Source organism: Antedon mediterranea, chromosome 1 (genome assembly GCF_964355755.1).
Source record: "Antedon mediterranea chromosome 1, ecAntMedi1.1, whole genome shotgun sequence".
Taxonomy (NCBI): Eukaryota; Metazoa; Echinodermata; class Crinoidea; order Comatulida; family Antedonidae; genus Antedon; species Antedon mediterranea.
Genome location: NC_092670.1, coordinates 35,677,043 through 35,696,278, shown reverse-complemented (window position 1 = coordinate 35,696,278; position 19,236 = coordinate 35,677,043). Strand labels below are relative to the sequence as shown.

Below are 19,236 nucleotides of genomic sequence, written 5' to 3'. Positions count from 1 at the left end.
AACACTTCAGATCGTAGCACAGTTCAACGCGGTTGCCTTTAAAAGTTTATTTAGTTTATTTCCGGGTAAGGCTCCAAAATTCAGAAGTTAAAAACTTTGATTTTGTCTCGTTTTTGGTACGATCTTTTGCGACAATTTAGAGAAAATGAAGTTTTATTTTAACTGTTTATTTTAGTTGAACTTGAAAGAACAATGTTTTACGCTGTGCTCCTCATGTTGGTGTGTGGTGGTAGTTTTTGGCAGACAGTCGTGGTTGCCGACGAAGTAAGTGAATATTGATTATTTCCTCCTCCTTATGATCTCTAAATCATCCTTATTCTTTGTGCTACTGTGCCTGGTTGTATTGTAGATTATTATATTGTTTCAGCTAGTGTATTTACAGTTTTATATACAGTGGTATATTGTAATGTAGTTTTATCCGAGGTTTCCCCAGTGGATCAGGCCCACATCATGGAGGTTTCTCCCTCAATAAATGTTCGAATTGTTGAAACGCCAAGGCCTAAATTGGCGTCAAGACTAATTTTTTTCCGTTTCAAACTTTTAATTTTGAAGCCAATTTGCTTGTAATATTGCTAAATTAGACATCGACATTTTAAATTTTATGTTTAAAATACACAAACTATGTTGTGGAATGTTTTTATTATAATGTTATAAATGAATTTGGCTATTTCAGCATGGTCAACCATACATATACATTTTTTGTAATATATTTGTAAATTTATATTTTAAGTTAGGGTGCCACAGATTAAAAGCTTTGCTTGCTTGTGGTTATCCTGTTTTTCACACTTTATTGTACTTAATCTTTTATTTATATTTTTAAGAATGTTGTGTGAAAAATAAAAGAATCAATCAATCAATCAATATCATAATATTATTTTTCGATAAAGCCGGCCCAGTTGATTGTGCGTCTATGTAAAGTTTTCTATTGATAGAAAGTCAAGGTAGATCAACTGTGCATCTAGTTCTCTGTGCGGATAGACAACCTATAGTGTGTAAAGACGCATGGTCACCTGTGTGCCAATAGGCCGCTCCACACCAAATATTGACAAGCGCCACACCAAATATTGACAAGCGCCACACCAAATATTGACAAGCGCCACACCAAATATTGACAAGGGCCACACCAAATATTGACAAGCGCCACACCAAATATTGACAAGTGCCACACCAAATATTGACAAGCGCCACACCAAATATTGACAAGCGCCACACCAAATATTGACAAGCGCCACACCAAATATTGACAAGCGCCACACCAAATATTGACAAGCGCCACACCAAATATTGACAAGCGCCACACCAAATATTGACAAGCGCCACACCAAATATTGACAAGCGCCACACCAAATATTGATGGTCAACTGTGCCGACATAATACAGTAGGCCTAAAATCATGATCATCAACCAGTTTACCATGCCATAGCTTTATCCAACTAGTAACACCATGTGTCATTAATAGATTGTTATACCATGTAACACTATTGGTTAAATACAGTAGGAATTAGGTCCCTAAAATTTCATAATCATGCTAGTCTGAATTATAAAATCCCAGAATTAAAAATTGTGGTTCATCCTTTAGTGCATTTAAGTGCATTAGTATTTATTTTCACAAGTCTCATTTGAATTGAAATTTATATTTATACTGGGTAACCTCTTCAGTCAAAGACTGGTCTCCCAGAGGGCCCAGTTGGTGATCAGTGGCTGTGATGTACTAATACACCGGGGTAACCCCCTACTCGTCTGGAAAGATGTACTAGGTTCTTTAAAGTGCACACAAGCTAGATGTGTACACTGGACCTACGGTTTATAGTCCATATCCGAGAAGACTCGTTCTACCACCAGAACCATGGAGTGAGTGAGCCTCGAACCCCTGCCGATGTTATGGCTACGTAATTACGGTTCCACTGTCTTAACCGCTCGGCCACTCACTCACTCTTAATAGTCACTAAAATTAAAATTAAATAAATACTGAAAAAAACTTTACGATTTCAATTTATGTCAGCAGCTTTGCCTATTATATCTTTACTTAAAGTGAAACTTTGACGTAGATCACATGAAACTATTACTATTATTTGTTAATACCAGTTGTTAAAAGAGGAACTAGTATTGTCAAAGTATTTTTTAAATGATCTCACGTTTTGTTACATTATTTTTTACTGATGCGTGGCTAGTTTTTTTTTGTATTCAAAGAACTTAATTCTAAAAGCACACTATTCTTTGTATTGAATTGATAAATAAAACTGGAAAAATAGCTTTGTCGACAAAGTGACAGCATATTTTGGACATTACAAATTCAAATAATGACTGTAAAATGTAGTTGTATTTGGTTTATACCAGATAACACTAAACAATTTCAGAATCTATTGTTGGTTTTTTACATTTATTTTTAAAATTAAAATAAAAAGATATATAGAATGTTATAATTTTTATTCAACACAATGCAGTACATTTATTACATTTATTTGTACTAAAAACAATAACAATACGTGAATAAGATTTTTCTTACATAAAATAAAAGAAATTAGAGCAGTTTTTATTCTAGCTATAGGATAACTATTTATGCTGAAGAAAATAACTAATAAACTAATGATGACATCATTTGATTGAACTTGTGAAGGTAATTATTATTAATTATTAATTAGTATAAAATGGTTATCCTATTGTTCGATGATAAAAACATTTTTTATTTTTTTTACTACTGTACATAAAAAATACATATCTAGTTATCAATCATTATCGTCCTAGATAGGCTTCATTTCTTGTCAAATGGATCGATAAAGTACAATATATTGATTTTTTTGTAAGCATCTTTTTCTATATGGGCAAAACACCCGGAATTTGTTGAGCCATAGTAAACAATAAGCTACCGCATGGTAACTGTTTCCTAATGATTCCGTTCTCTTGAATATAACTGCCTAAAATCGTGGCGCGAAAACTTACATTGTACATTTAAAATTATCATATTTTATTTTCTGGCACAATGAATTAAAGGTGATCATTGCACCTGTAATCAGGTAATTACATAATACAAATCTCAAAATACATTGTGGTCTTCTAAGAAACATACTTCCTCCTCAATCTTTGACCTTTATATACACATTAAAACTACATTGAGTCGAGGCCGAGGGTCTTGTTGTCAGGATTTCATGGTATTAAGTTGTAGAAAATTCAACAGAACATCGGCACTTAAATAACATGAGTTACAATATGTACTGAGAAGCTGAATAATAATGAATTAAAGGTGATTGCACCTGTAATCAGGTAATTACAGTACATAATAAAAACATCTCGTCTTCCTAAGAAACATACTTCCTCAATCTTTGGCCTTTATCTACACATTAAAACTACATCGAGGGTCTTACTCCTCATCATTGTTTTAGTTGTCAGGATTTCCTGGTATTAAGTTGTAGAAAATTCAACAGAACATAGGTACTTAAAGATTAAAACATAGGTTACTATTTTACAAAGTACTGTATAGTACTGAGAAACTGCCTTTGAAATTAAGATTCAGTGGCGCTGCCTCAGTTAGTGACGGTTTCTGATGATAACATTTGCATTGGATGGCACACCTTAACACATCACTAAGCCATCTACATGAGTGTAGTCTAACCTATTTGTATTGATCTTCTCAATTAAGTAAATATCATCACTTTTTACAAAAAAAAGAACACCATTGTCAATTCACTGCGTGTGTGTGTTTATAACTAATTAAACAATATACTGTAGAGTAGTTTAAAGTTCAACAATTAAAATAACACTATAAACCATGTCAACACTTTGTATCTATGTATATAACAGATCGATACGCTCTTAGCTTCAGAGGATTGACATTTTTGTGTACAGTTTTTTATTAAGCCTTTTTGTCTACACTGTCAAACTTTATGTGACAGAAAAATGTGATGTGCCATATATAGACATGATGATGTCATATCACTATCATATTTAGGCATATCACTACCATATTTGGACACATGACACTTTTTTGTCAAACTATAGTTTCATAGTGTAGACAGAGCTTTAACTTGGTTATCACTTGTTCAAAATGAATAACACAGTATTCTGTTAAACATGGCAATGGTATTAATTTTATTTAATTCAATGGCTTAGCAAAAACATGGTGTGTGTATGAAAACTCTTATTATCCAAATTTCAAAGTAAAAAAAGAGCCTGGTAATGTGTACAGAATGGTGAATCACACATTTTGAATTTTTTTCTTCTTAGAATTCTTTATTGTTTCTTCGACTTTTAAACATTATTGTGTTGCTTATACTTTTGTGTTTTACTTTTAGTGTAAAAAACAAGGACAAATGTCAAAGTCAATATAAAAAGTTTAAAATAAATCACATGCAGAAAAATAAAATAGAAATAATAGAATATTTCCCATTTATTTATACATTTCAAAACTATTCATAGATAACACACATTGTAATATGATGTTTAAAAACGTACATTAAACATTAAAATTATTGATGAATGATTTTGAGTTAAGCATTTCTTTTCATACAAGGGGTATACTGTAGAACAGCAATTGTTAGCCACCCTTAGTGGTGTCACAGTTATAAGCACTACTGGCTAAACCCTTAGCTTATAAGGTGCCCCAGAGCAGCGCCCGGAGAAAAAAAGGCATTATCTTATGTCAAAAAAAAAAGAAGGAAACATCATGGACCACCTAGCTGCTGTAATTTTCCATGGCTTAATCCAGGACTATTTAGTCCAGGTTTCATGAATACCATATCAAGGATAGTCCAGGATTATCCTTAGTCCTGGACTAGATAGTCCAGGACTAAGGATAGTCCCCTTTCATGAATACCGGCCTAAGAATGCCAGAAGCCTTTGTGTTGAAGGGCTACGTTATTGTGTCCCTAAACCAGGGGCCCTAAAGGCATCTGCGTTACACCACTGGGCCACCCTGTATAAAGTACTCATTTTTGCCTTGGCGTACTTTTGTACTTAACATTGATTAATATTCAATGTAGCTTTCTAGTACGATAGTTGCAGGAAATCACCTACACTATAACAGGAAGATCATCAGAATGGAAAGACACGGATCTAAACAGGAAATATTGCTGTCTCTGTCAGCTACCAGAACAATGTTTTATATTGTCAATATCGAAGAATCATTTTTATCTACGTTAATTTACTGGTCTACTTCCCCGTATCTTTCTCTTTTGTTTTTGAAAATTTGTAATTTTTTTGGTGGAAATAATGTGTTTTCATTACCTTGTGACTTTATTATGGTAATGCTATCTAGCATCAAAATGAAACTTTTTTTTTAATTATTTTATTTTCTGTATTTCATAAAACAGTATACATTACTTAACTTGGTTACATTACAAAGTAATACAAAATAATAATAAAGTAACTTTTTCAAGTTACAAAACATATATATCAAAACAGATTTCATTTAAATGAAACTAAAAATAAAATTTTCTCAAATCTAAAATTACAATTGTTGCATGTTATACAACTTTAGTTATTTCTTCTTTTAAAATTGCTAAAAGTATAACAGTTACCTGTGGTACTCTGTTTAGTAGTTCATACAAGTTACCCCCTCCTCGAGCCACAAAACTTACACTGGAAACTAATTTTAAACTGTATGACTTCATAAAATTCTATTTTATTCTAATTTTTTTTCAAATGGATGGCTTGCATTATTTAATATTAATAACTCAGAGTGATTGAGTCAATGATTGTTTATGCAATATATCTAGTTATTAAATTGACAACAATACACAATGATTATGTTTAAAAATAATCTTTTTAGGTCATTACAAGCCCCCCTACCGCATCTGTTTTGTGACCAGGAGGGGATTCCAATGATTTGTTGATTATTAAATTTCATTTATATCATAATTAGGTCTTGGACAAGTAGATAATTGTTACTTTTGAATGTTGATGAGAACCTCATCCATCTGTCACCCTGTGGCAACAAAACTGACTATATAGAATTGGGAACTTGAAAAAAGAATGGTTATAGATTATAATGTATTTTCCCCCTGGAAAAATAATGATTACAGTGACATTTTTTGTTGAATATGCCATTTTAATGTTGCATAATAGTTAATCTACATTGATCAAAACCTTTGGATGGAAAAAATAGCATTTACCTGAAAAATACTGTAATTTAAAGCAAAAAATAATCAAATTGGCTGCTAGCCAATGGGCTTTTGGTTGAATTTAACCATTTATTTTGTCATTTTAATGTTTTTTCACAAAGTGATTAACTTGATTAAACTACAAAATAACCTATTCAAAGTCTGATTTAATTAATCTTCATTTTTTAGGGGACAATACATCTTTAGAGATAAAAAATGAGATCAACTAGACAGATATGAATGCCCTATGGTCAGACCATGGACCTATAAATGTATAGATCCATGGCCAGACCACTAGAGTTAAAGTATGTAAAACATTCAGCCATACTGCATACAGGTTGAAAACAGTTGTTCTGTTTTTGCCTTTAGTTCATTGATTTAAAAAAAAAATGTATAAATGACTCGTTTAAAGTTTTAAACCATTTTAAGTTTTAAGTTCCTCAATATTTAAAACATTTCTATCCATATGGACAGATAAACTCAAGTAAGGTAGACTCCCTGTCAACTTGAAAAAAATTAAATATCGCAATGAAAGCAATGTACAAAATAATATAGAGTGTGCTATAATATTTGTAATGATAAAACCATAGAAGGCGCTATGGTACACAATGTATAATATAATAATAATAAATCAACAACGCATGGATATTATTTATTATAGTTCTTTCTTGTAGCAGTGATAATTGTACATTTGGTTATTATCTGATCTTTTTGTTGTTTTCCAAAAAAAATCGGATGAAATTGTATTTTAGTGGAAAAAATCAAGGAAAACCGAGGTTATCAGGGGAATTTTGAGGTGGTATTTTCAAAGGTTTTAAATTTTATTTTCTTTTTCAATAGATGTGTGCAGCAACAGAATACTATATACTTAAATGTTCTGAAACCACAACAATACAAGGAACTATATTAACTACAATAGTGAATACTTCTACCAGATTGAATGGAACAGAATCTTCTACAACTGTGGCAACAACAACTCTTCCTACAACAACTCGACCAACACCAACTGTGGTAGGAAACACAACTGTGGCAAACACGACTATGGAAGCAGCCACAGACATGGTAACAGAAATGATGGACAATTGTTGTTACAATATAGGCCTACATAATACGTGCACGGACATCAGTTTTGAAGAAAATTGCACGATTTGTAACGAAAAATGCGTGCATGGTTGTTCGGTAGATGATCCAGATGATTGTAAATGTTTTGAGGAGACATGTGGTCATTATGGTTATGATTTGGAAAAATGTGAATGCAAAACGAAATGCAAAACTTTAGCATGTTTTTTAAAAAATGAAAAACTTATATTTGGATTTATCATCATTGCAATTATTGTTGGTGTCGTTCTACTTATCGTTTCCTTATCATGTTTGATACGTTATTACTGTGGCCGTAATGATGAACCGGTAAGTTAAACCAATAGATAAATATTATATGTATATGTTTATAAGTATGTAGGCCTAATCAATGTTACTGGTTTACTTAAATAACTTTAGCAAATCAGGCCCTTTACAGATCTATTGCAGTCTATACCTCACGTCAAATTGTTGTACTATGTCTAGCGACGATTGGCCTACCTGTTGTCGGTAACATACCCATCCTTAATTTACAACTAACCCTTAAATTAATCTCTCTATAAACATTTTTAAAACAACATTGGTGGGGTCAAAACTTTTCTGAAGGTAAAGCCAAACAGCCAAACTACTGGCTTATAAAAAACCGTTGAGATGCTTTCGAAAAAGAGGCGACATGCACGGTGTCAGCTTTCCATTGCAGCTGTATATATCTATCAGTGAATATGAAATAAAAAATAAATACCATAAAGTAGGCCAAATTTTGTGCAACATAATGTTCATGTACAAACGTTTGGTATGATCATGTTCGCTTACCAATTCCATTGTCACGTTTAATTTGTAAAATTAGTAACTGAAGAATGGCAATATTTGTTTATCACAAGACAATGTTGCAGTACTCGCAGTCTTGATATTTTATTTAGAGGTGTTGGTGGGGGATGGGCACATCAGAAGTGGCCAACTTTGTACTGTATTTAAATTGGGAAAAAATTGCACTTCCAGGCCTCCTTTTGCAGTACTCAAGTCTTAATATTTATTTTAGAGGGGATGTACTTGTGGGCACATCGGACATGGGCCAACTTTATACTGTATTTCAATTGAAAAAAATGCACTTCCAGGCCTCCTTTTTATACATAATGCTGGATTCGCCCCTGTTCAACAAGAAGGCATATTTGTTCTTGAGATATTAGACCGTACATAAATGTTTCTTTTACTGTTCTTTAGATGAGATTCAAGTCTTGGAAAGCAACGGATGAGGTATAAACGAAATATGTGCAATAATTATATTATATTTCAATCCATTTTTAATTTGGCAGCATGAGTTTGATTTTAAGTTTGCACTATTTTGCTATGTATTTTGATTTTAACCAGGGATTAACAATTACTGTAATCTTTTTATGTTAATGTTGACTACACATTGAATGCATGTTCACATTTACACTATAATGATAAATCAAACTCAATTACATCTCCCTGATGTTATTTAACCTGATACATGAATGTTGTTTCCTTGTACTAAAGTTATATTAAAGCAAGTGAGATAAGACCGACTAATGGGCCACCAGCTATATCCTAGTTAAACATGCAGTCTTCCGCCGTCTGTAAGTCCGTTCCTGATCAAATGCTAAAGTTGTATCTCTTTTAAGACTAATACCAATCGAATATTAAGTGCGAACAGGCCGCCTGACAGAAACTTTCCTTTGAAAAAACTTATCAAACTGCAGAGTAAGTTTTCCTCCTTTCTTAATAGTTCCGCTTGCCTCTGGTAAATCTTTTTGAGATGGTTCACCTAGCCAAAAAAACTCTGACAGTCATATATGCGGGAGTGTTTTGGCTTTTCACTGCTCAGAAGTTTTAACCCGACTGTGTAAATCTCACTGAGCCAAGAAAGTTTATTTTTTATTATGAGCTCTCTGTAAGATTTTGTATAAACCCTTAGTTGCACAAATCACAATTACTGTAGGCTCTGCAACAGCAAACTATAGTTTAAAGCTAGGTATTTTAATAATCTTAGTAATAGTCCCACGGCAATAGAGACTCATCAATTTTATGAAGATATGAACACTTTATTAAAGTATAAACGAATATAATACCAACCGACTGCGACTATATAACATGAACAAACTAACTCTAAGAGAAAAAACAATGTCCCTCGATAGGGCGCAAGGTGGCGCACTGTAATAACAATAATACGCGAGGACGTGTGTGATGGCGCCAGGAACCCAGGTATTTTGGGATTATACTCTGATTCAATAATTAATGAAACTGCCAAAAGACTTGTGTCCAAATTTAGCTTAAATTAGACGGTTGGGTTACTGTATTCGAGTATGGGATTATACTCGGTCATATACATTATTATATAACACCTATATAAATTCCTGTCATTTGATTGGACGAATGTGGGTCACATGGCGTGCAATAGTACGCACTATTCAACGATCGTTAAATAGTACTTTTTGAAACATTTTTGTGTACGAAAAAAAAACGTCTAGATGTTATATAAAACAAATAATGAATGTTTTGTATTCGTGTAATGGTACAAATAATGGCACTTGGTGAATGATGAAAGGTTATATCAACTCGGCTTTGCCTCGTTGATATAACCTTTCATCATTCACCTCGTGCCATTATTTGTACCATTGCACTCATAAACATTCATTATTTGTATACTATAGTAATAATAGGAATAATGTGGATGCTGTACACACCACGTGTCTAATGGAAAATGTTACACTAATAACATTATTAAACTTAAAGGCAAGGTGCGGGCAAAAAATTTCTATTGATCATACATTCCAATAATTATCGATCTATAGTTTCCCCAATGTTTCATAATTTTTGGGATTTTATTTGTGTTACACGAGCTTGTTGAAAATAAGCACTTTCTTATCAGTGGGGGGATAGTTCAAATTACACAGTAAAATCTCTATTCCTTTGTACACAAATTTTGTAAATAGAGAGGCATTTTAAAAAGCTATGAAAAATAAACGGTGTGGTAAAAAATGTTATCAGATGACTAAATATAGGTAATATAACTTGAATATTACATTTCTGATATTTTTATTCAACTTCAGATTTTTATTTTCATGCTATAGCAAAAATTATCCACCGTATATCCACCATCTTTTTCCACCGTCTAGGGAGTCACCAGACATGTTATTACATTAGGTTAACTACCTAACTACTGGAAAAAAGTCTTCCTGGTTTTTATGGAAGAATTTTGCCAAATTTTGTATTTGACCATATTAAGGGAAATTCATGTTTTTTCGTCTCGATTTCTGTTACAAATATTTGATTTATGTACAATTAACCAAATATTATATTTAAAATTCATGCCTGTACCTGAGCTTTAACATTTATTAAAAAAAGGCCTAAGTACACTAATATACTCTATGATCAGTATCATCACCCAGTAGTAACCAACAATTGGCACATTAGAATTCATTTTTAAAAAAACAAAATAAAACATTAATATCTGCCATAGTAGTAGCAGCTTCATTTATGACAAACAAACTTTCAGGAAACAAATTTTGACAATATTTTTCAAAAGCATTTATTTAACAAAAGCATGAATAAAGGTTTGGATTTGAAAGGCTTAATATTAAAATGCATTGTTTGGTGGTTTTTATATTGCGATTGGCCTAGTTTTTAAGAATTTCAATTGGCCTAAAATCAACTGTGAAACTATAGTATATTTAGTGCGACACAGATTCAGATTTTTTACCATGTACTTCCAGGAAAGTAAGGTCAAAAAGAAAAGCGGTACAATTACTGACGGTCTACTAATTTGCGACCTGCAGTCTCTGTGTTGTTAAATCCAATGTAAACTTTTCTGATGTACAATATATTAATTTAGTTATACAAAAACACAGTGCCATAGCTACCAGTACGGTTGATATAGTTTCAACCTGACCACTCTTTGACAGAGGTCTATGACAATCATGTTGCCTGCACAGAGGATTGTCCCCTTTTGTGAACACTTTAATTCTTGTGGCTATACCGGCACAAAACACAGAATAACATAAACCGATTTAAAGCACTCGTGTTTAACTTATTAATATTTTTTATTTTCTTTTTCTATTCTTTCTAATATACATTTTAAAGTCATGTATTAATTCCTTCAGTTACGGTACTACATAATTTTAATTTTGAAAACTATAAAACATGGTAGTCGACACCTAAATGTTATTCTATGAAGTTATTAATGGGGAAATACTCAGTATTAATACTATAAAACATGGTAGTCAACACATAATTGGTAATGTTATTCTATGAAGTTATTATTTTTTAAGTTTATTATAATGGGGAAATACTTAGTATTAATACTATAAATTAAATAAATTTCCGTATATTTCAAAATCCAATAAAAAATAAACAAAATATAATAGTTTTTTTTTATGCTGGAATTAATACGTGTGGTGCATTTCAAAATGTGATTGTGATAGAATTAATGTGATAGACCACCTTTTTTAAAATTCAAATTTTATACTGCTGTATCATGATATTTTAATTGATTAAGAACTCAGTTATCAATCAATTTTATTTAAGTTTATTGTCATTATATTTGCCACATTATTTTTTTAAATTTAAATAACATAGTATAAAACTCACTCCAAATAACGAGGAATACCATGATTCACCGTTTTGATCTTCATTCCTGATGATGATCAAATAAAGATTGAAACTCGAATCATGGCTTCTCTCTTTTTTATATTGTTTTTATTCTTAATTTTACTGGCAATTAATAACTGACTTTGATTTCTTGTTTTAGCCAACACCAGTTCAGAAACCACCAAATCTGTTACCAACCTCAACATCGTCAAGTATGCCTGCCCGAGTGATCGATGCAGAGCCTGTAAGTATATTGATGCAAAAAAATAACAAATAAACTTTTCTTATATTTTTCCATCAACATTTTAACCTTAGTATTTAAAGATACTGCATTTGACCGAGTATAGGCCCATGGGTCAGAGTACTGTATTAAATTTTAGGAAAAGTAGGCTGATTAGAAATTAATAAAGTATAAAAGTTCTTCCTTCCATTTTCCAGTCAATTAACAATTTTCATTTGTAATACTATAGTATAATTAAATATATTATTTAATTTCAGGCCTATGGAAATGTGAATGTATTAGGACAGGTGGATATGGAAAATGCTCCAAAAAGGGAATCACAAAATCAAAATGAACGGTTACTTCCAGAGGTGCCTTTGGATTACGGAAATGAATATGGGAACATTGGAAATAACAATGAAGCTTTTCAGGGTACTGCACCGCCACTTCCTCAACCTCATCGAATGGCAATTAGCCCACCTTCAACCTTAAGTCTACCAAAACAGCATTCCATGCCAGAATCAAGTCCTCCTCCTCTGCCACCTACTAATACACCGCTTGGAGATTTATTGAAAAAAAGACTAGGTAAAACTTTAAATAAGCTAGTCATAGGCATTAATACCTATTTGGCAAACTTTTGGGATTGGAGGAAGTTTGCTTGGAGAAACAAATATAGTTAAGATCTGTCTGTCTACACTATCAAAGTTTATGTGACAAAAAAGTTTGATGTGCCCATATATGGACACGATGATGTCATATCACCACCATATTTGAGCATATCACATTTGGGCACATCGCACTTTTTTTGTCAAACTAGTTTGATAGTGTAGACAGAGCTTTAGATTAGTTAGATAGGGAATTTTCATTTTCTTGCCATGTTAACATTAAAAAAAAGAAGCGTTTGATTGTTACTTGCACCATTTAATTATTTGTGGTAGCCTCAATACTATATGACAGGTGTATATAAAAACATTAAAATATTTAAAATCATACAAATTCATTCCATGTGACTACATAGTCATAAGCAATAATACATTGTAACATTCTGTATACCGTAACTATTTAGGAATAAGACTTCCAGTGGTAAAACAGTTACTTATTTTATACATTATTTATATTTGATAAGATAAGATACCAGTTATAAGTCATGACCCAACACACTAGTAATGATAACTAGGTTTTTAACATAGAAATATAATGCATTATTATAATAAACTTAAGGCTATTGAATAGTTGTATAAGTTTGTAATTTGATCTTTAGTTCTGCAAACAAGGAAAAGGAAACAAAAGGGAAATTCCCTTCTTTTTTTTACTCACAAGGTTGCATTTCTTGGTTGACTTATACTTTTTGACAGCTTTTATTTTTATTTATAGTACCTTATAATACTATACAAGTTCTATGATTTATTTAAGTCTGCATTGGTCTTTTTAAATGCTTAGTTTAAAACAATTCACTGTGTTTGGAAAATCAGTTTATTTCATCAATTTCAACTTGACCCTAATGGTTAATAACTTGTTTAATTCTTAAAACTGGATTTAGAGCTGATCCTTCCCCACTTTATAAAATGAACCAACCAGAAAAAGTTTACATCACTCAAACCACGACCCCCCTCCCCTCCCCCGTCTTACAACCTGGATGACCTCATATGACTGCTATCAATAATTTGTTTATGTTATTTTTATTCTATTATTTTTTTTAATTATTTTTTTTTATTACCATTGTTACTGTTTTAGGTGAAATGTTTTTTATGATATTACCTCAAAAAGTGAAGTATATATTTTCTGCCAGACATGCATAATTGTGGGCTTGTTTTGGTTTTATATAGCCAAGGGTGTGTTATTTATATCCAACAGTGTGTCAAGATTCAGTGTGAATCTGGAAATTATGAAAATATATCTCATGTAGACATTGCAGTTTTTGTTTGTTTTTTAAATTTATTTCAACTTTATTAGAGATGGTAATCCTTCCACCTGAATCCACAGGCCAGCTGATATCCATGAGCCCTCAAAATTTCAAAATTTGAGTAACTTTAACTAAATTAAACTCTATACAATTTAAAAAACAAAACAAAAAATAAATTACATTTAACAAATTCTAATAAAAAGATGATATGAAACATAATTAATTTTAAACTTTTTTGTTTGTAGAGCAAACTGTAATACGGAAAATTGATGATAGCAACATTTTTGGAGAAGTTGAAATGAAACCTCAAAAGAAACAGAATAGTGGAGGAAATCACAGAAATCCGAACAAGAAAAGAAACGATTACGTACCAACACAATTAAAGAGTCCAAGTGCAAGAGGTCGACATGAGCTTCCAGTTCCTTCAGAAAGTAAGGACTACGGTGGAGATTATGAAATTCCAATTCCCTCAGAAAATAAAGACTACGGTGGAGATTATGAAATTCCAGTTCCCTCAGAAAATAAAGACTATGGTGGAGATTATGAAATTCCAGTTCCCTCAGAAAATAAAGATTACGGTGGAGATTATGAAATTCCAGTTCCTTCAGAAAATAAAGACTACGGTGGAGATTATGAAATTCCAGTTCCCTCAGAAAATAAAGACTATGGTGGAGATTATGAAATTGCTCTTCAATCTTCACCATCAAAAATTCCTGATAGTGATTATGGTGACACTTATGAGTTCGTTTCACCTCAAAAGACAAAGGTCTTGCCACCAATTGTAAAGAAAAAGCCAGTTGTAGGCCTACATCAGAAATCTTCACCATCAAAAGCAAAGCAAAGTAGCAAAGGAAGTTCATATAAAGCTCCGATAATGCAAGAACCATCAGGACAACCAGATTATGGGGACAATTATGAGGCTCCAATGACTACAAATTTTATGAGACCAGAACAAGATTATGGCGACCAATATGAAACACCTATTTTACAAGAAAAACCAGATGATCTAGATTTTGACTGTATATATGAAAATACAACAAGCATACAGTTGCAAGAATTTCCTCGGAGACCAGCAGAGCCACCAGCAGAGGACTTTAATCAGGTCTATGATGCACCATATGTTTATAATCAACCAGTAAGCTTCAAAGGAATGCCAAAACATGGTGACTACTACAATCAAAAGGCTGATAAAAGTGGAAACCCTGCTCTAAAAGAGAACTATACCAAATTGTACAGATCCTGATCATAGACTGTTCCTATCTTAACAGTCATTTCATGTTTTTGGATTGGGTTTGATTCTCCATTTTGTACATTCCAAACTCATTATAATTCCAAAAACACCATGTGAACACTGATGTTAATCGCATGGACACTGTTGTTAATCATGTGGACACTGCTGTTAATCATGTGGACACTGTTGTTAATCATGTGAAAACTGTTGTTAATCATGTGGACACTGTTGTTAATCATGTGGACACTGCTGTTAATCATGTGGACACTGCTGTTAAACATGTGGACACTGTTGTTAATCATGTGAACACTGTTGTTAATCATGTGGACACTGTTGTTAATCATGTGGACACTGCTGTTAATCATGTGGACACTGCTGTTAAACATGTGGACACTGTTGTTAATCATGTGAACACTGTTGTTAAACATGTGAACACTGATGTTAATCGCATGGACACTGTTGTTAATCATGTGGACACTGATGTTAATCGCATGGACACTGTTGTTAATCATGTGGACACTGCTGTTAATCATGTGGACACTGCTGTTAATCATGTGGAAACTGCTGTTAATCATGTGGATACTGTTGTTAATCATGTGAACACTGTTGTTAATCATGTGGACACTGTTGTTAATCATGTGGACACTGCTGTTAAACATGTGGACACTGTTGTTAATCATGTGAACACTGTTGTTAAACATGTGGAAACTGTTGTTAATCATGTGGACACTGCTGTTAAACATGTGGACACTGCTGTTAAACATGTGGACACAGTTGTTAATCATGTGGACATTTATATGGAGGCTGCTGTTTCCATGAATTTTAGCAGATGCAATCAGGAATGGTCGGTGGCTGCCTTAGTAAAACTCTTGTATTTTAAATACTTTGTTGCTCTGTATAACACAAAATCTCATTATTTTATTCGAAATACTTTATAGTATGTTTGTAAAATTAATTCTTTATATCAAATATGCTACATTTACTATATACTGTAGTTATCAACTTTTATTGGAGACATAAGATAGATGAAAGGTATGGTGAAAAAATGAGTATGAAAATGTATACAGTTGTGTACAATTCTTAGACAGATCGTTTTACAGCATGTTGCGCCGAGTGACTGCAGCAACATAGAAGAGAAGATGACTCTGACACTGTTATTGTTATATTCAGATAGTATTTAAGAAACATTTCCATTCTTTTATGAAAAGCGGAATACAATATTTTTATAAACTTATTTTATATATAGCATTTTATTGTCTAAATTACTATTGAATAAATATATTATTATTACTTATAGATTTATAATATTAAAACTGACATGATGTATGTCAATAAACGCATTGATTATATATAATTATGAAAGTTAAGCGTGGTTCCCACTAGCGACGCAACACAAGGACGTAACGCAACGCAAGTGAATTGACCAATCACAAGCGATGGCCTATTCGCTTGTGATTGCTAACTGTCTATAACTTCGCTTGTCATTGGTCAACAGGCTTCCGTTGCGTTTACGTCCTTGCGTTACGTTCTAGTGGGAACCAAGCTTTACAGCACTGTTCCGTCGTCGGTTCACACTTGTGATTACGCAATACAGCACCTTGCGTCAATACGTCGCTGCGTTACGTTGCGTTCTAGTGGGAACCACGCTTTATAGATGGATCTGGAAATCGTCAATATGAAATTCATAAGTACAGTATACATTAAAATACGTACCTTCAGTATAATAATGCCAAACTCTAGCAAATTTAACCAAAACTCCTTTTTTTTTGCAAAAGGAATGTCTTTACAGTCTTTGCTACTGGAGGCTGTCTCTGACCACTACACCCTCAGAAACTACAGTAGTTTGTCAAGAAGGTGCTTAATGTAAAACCTTCTGATGAACTTATGCAAACTAGTTTTCAGTAGTTTTTAGAAATTTGGTCTTCTTACACTTAGAAAACTTTGGAAATCCTTTTCTTGCCAAAGTAGGCTAGATCGAGTGTTATATCTAGTGTTTACTAGCCTACTGTTATTTGCCAGTTATATCGATTCCAAAATGGAGAACTGTGTATATATTTTAAACTAGTTTAAAAAACTAATAACCAGTTTAAAGCATTCATGACTGTACAGTGTCTTGTTTTTGCCTGCAGTAGCAGAATGCATTAATAATTTTTTCAGTGGCTTAAGGTAAACAAAATAATGTTGTATATTAAGCTAACTGTCTATAACTTCGCTTGTCATTGGTTAAAACGCTTGCGTTGCGTTTACGTCCTTGCGTTACGTTCTAGTGGGAACCACGCTTAAAGCTTGGTTCCCACTAGAACGTAACGCAAGGACGTAAACGCAACGCAAGCGTTTTAACCAATGACAAGCGAAGTTATAGACAGTTAGCAGTCACAAGCGAATAAGCCATCACTTGTGATTGGTCAATTCGCTTGCGTTGCGTTTACGTCCTTGCGTTACGTTCTAGTGGGAACCAAGCTTTAAAGCGTGGTTCCCACTAGCGTCGCAACGTAACGCAACGTAATAATTGTGTTTGCCCCCGCCTGCGTGAAATCAAACCTTTGCAGCACTTTTGCGTCGTCGGTTCCCACTTGTGATTACGCAATACAGCAGATGAGTGAGTGGCCGAGCGGTTAAGACAGTGGAACCGTAATTACCTAGCCATAACAACGGCAGGGGTTCGAGGCTCACTCACTCCATGGTTCTGGTGGTAGAACGAGTCTTCTCGGATAAGGACTATAAACCGTAGGTCCAGTGTACACATCTGGCTCGTGTGCACTTTAAAGAACCTAGTACATCTTTCGAGACGAGTAGGGGGTTACCCCGGTGTATTAGTACATCACAGCCACTGATCACCAACTGGGCCCTCTGGGAGACCAGTCATTGACTGAAGAGGTTACCCAGTATAAATATATATTTCAATCAATCAGCACCTTGTGTCGAAACTGCGTTGCGTTCTAGTGGGAACCACGCTTTATTAGTGGGAACCACGCTTAAATGATAATTTTCTCTAATGATATTATCGTATATAGGCCTACATCCCTCCGTTGTCAAACTATGGTTACCGGTAAAGTCCGATATAAAGACAAAACTCAATTTGTATTGAAACAATATAATGCACATACATAATATTGGTGTTTATGAAAAAAAAATGTATCGCCTAAAATTATTATTTTATTCAGCGAACGCGGCCATTTTAAGGAAAGGGAAATACATGTTTTTAACACTAATCGAACACGAAACCGGACACGAAACCCATCATTATTTTATCTTCTGTTTTTATTGATTATTGCACTGATCATGTATATAAATAACTAGAATTCAGTCTTGTTGTACTAATAATTCTGTACTCTACTAGGGCTAAAGTGATTTTTAGTAGGCCTGAATATATAATTAAGCTGTAATATTCAAGATTTCAACTCAAATTAACATTCACAAAAAATATTCGACCAAAAAACGTTTTCTTTTTTTCTCTATAGGCCTATTCTGATAACGTTTTTGGCCGCTCATGTGTTTGGTTTTGCATCATAGAGTTGATTTTACTATATATTTCATTTTCTATACTTAAATAAAGTATTTGTCACGTGTACAGTAATGATTTGTACGACAGTAATTATATCTGTGTCCTATGTACAGTATATTTATTTATTCAACTTAATGATATTGATAATAGATAATGAAAGTTTGGGGCAGAAACAAATGAAGAGGTTAATGAAACCCGTGCCGTATATACTGCATTTAAAATACTTGTAAATAATAATACCCTCCTTTGCTGGATGTATTGTGATGTCAAGTTTGTTGGTAATCTGGACTCTTTTCATGAGTATAAATATTGTATGTATACTTATAGTAGGTTTTGTTATGTTAATAAAGTGATTTTAAGATATCTTTTTATAATTGCCGAATATTAAACATTTATGACCATTATATTTTAGCTGAATAAATCTATTTTAATTAAATTTGTTGTTTACTTTTTTTTTTCTCAAAAAGTCTGCATAGATTGATATTCACAAATTTCCCCCTTTTTTTACTATATTTCTTCGTGGATTGAGCCGAATCAGATAAAAAAACAATATTGTCAGCCAGCTTGAACCGCTGCAGCTCTGCATTCGATCGGATC

At 33.0% G+C, this 19,236-nt stretch overlaps 2 protein-coding genes across 3 annotated transcripts in view; one reads left to right on the top strand and one right to left on the bottom strand.

Annotated features, from left to right (window-relative positions):
- LOC140046139 (sterol regulatory element-binding protein cleavage-activating protein-like) overlaps positions 1-19,236 on the bottom strand; it is a 70,061-nt gene that overhangs the window by 47,724 nt on the left and 3,101 nt on the right. The window lies entirely within an intron of this gene.
- Positions 21-15,148, top strand: LOC140045464 (uncharacterized). Of its 2 annotated transcripts, XM_072090420.1 has the most exons (6): positions 21-264; positions 6,936-7,502; positions 8,394-8,426; positions 11,941-12,024; positions 12,279-12,585; positions 14,149-15,148. In XM_072090420.1, exons 1-6 carry the CDS (start codon positions 193-195, stop codon positions 15,144-15,146), a joined length of 2,061 nt encoding a protein of 686 aa, XP_071946521.1. In that variant the 5' UTR covers positions 21-192; the 3' UTR covers positions 15,147-15,148. The 2 variants fall into 2 exon arrangements, with proteins under 2 accessions (XP_071946521.1, XP_071946604.1); XM_072090503.1 differs by lacking the exon at positions 8,394-8,426.

Coding starts and splice junctions, on each gene's coding strand:
- LOC140045464 (XM_072090420.1), top strand. CDS start 193: ATGTTTTACGCTGTGCTCCTCATGTTGGTGTGTGGTGGTAGTTTTTGG. Junction 8,427..11,940: donor CTTGGAAAGCAACGGATGAG/GTATAAACGAAA, acceptor TTCTTGTTTTAG/CCAACACCAGTTCAGAAACC. Junction 12,586..14,148: donor TTTATTGAAAAAAAGACTAG/GTAAAACTTTAA, acceptor TTTTGTTTGTAG/AGCAAACTGTAATACGGAAA.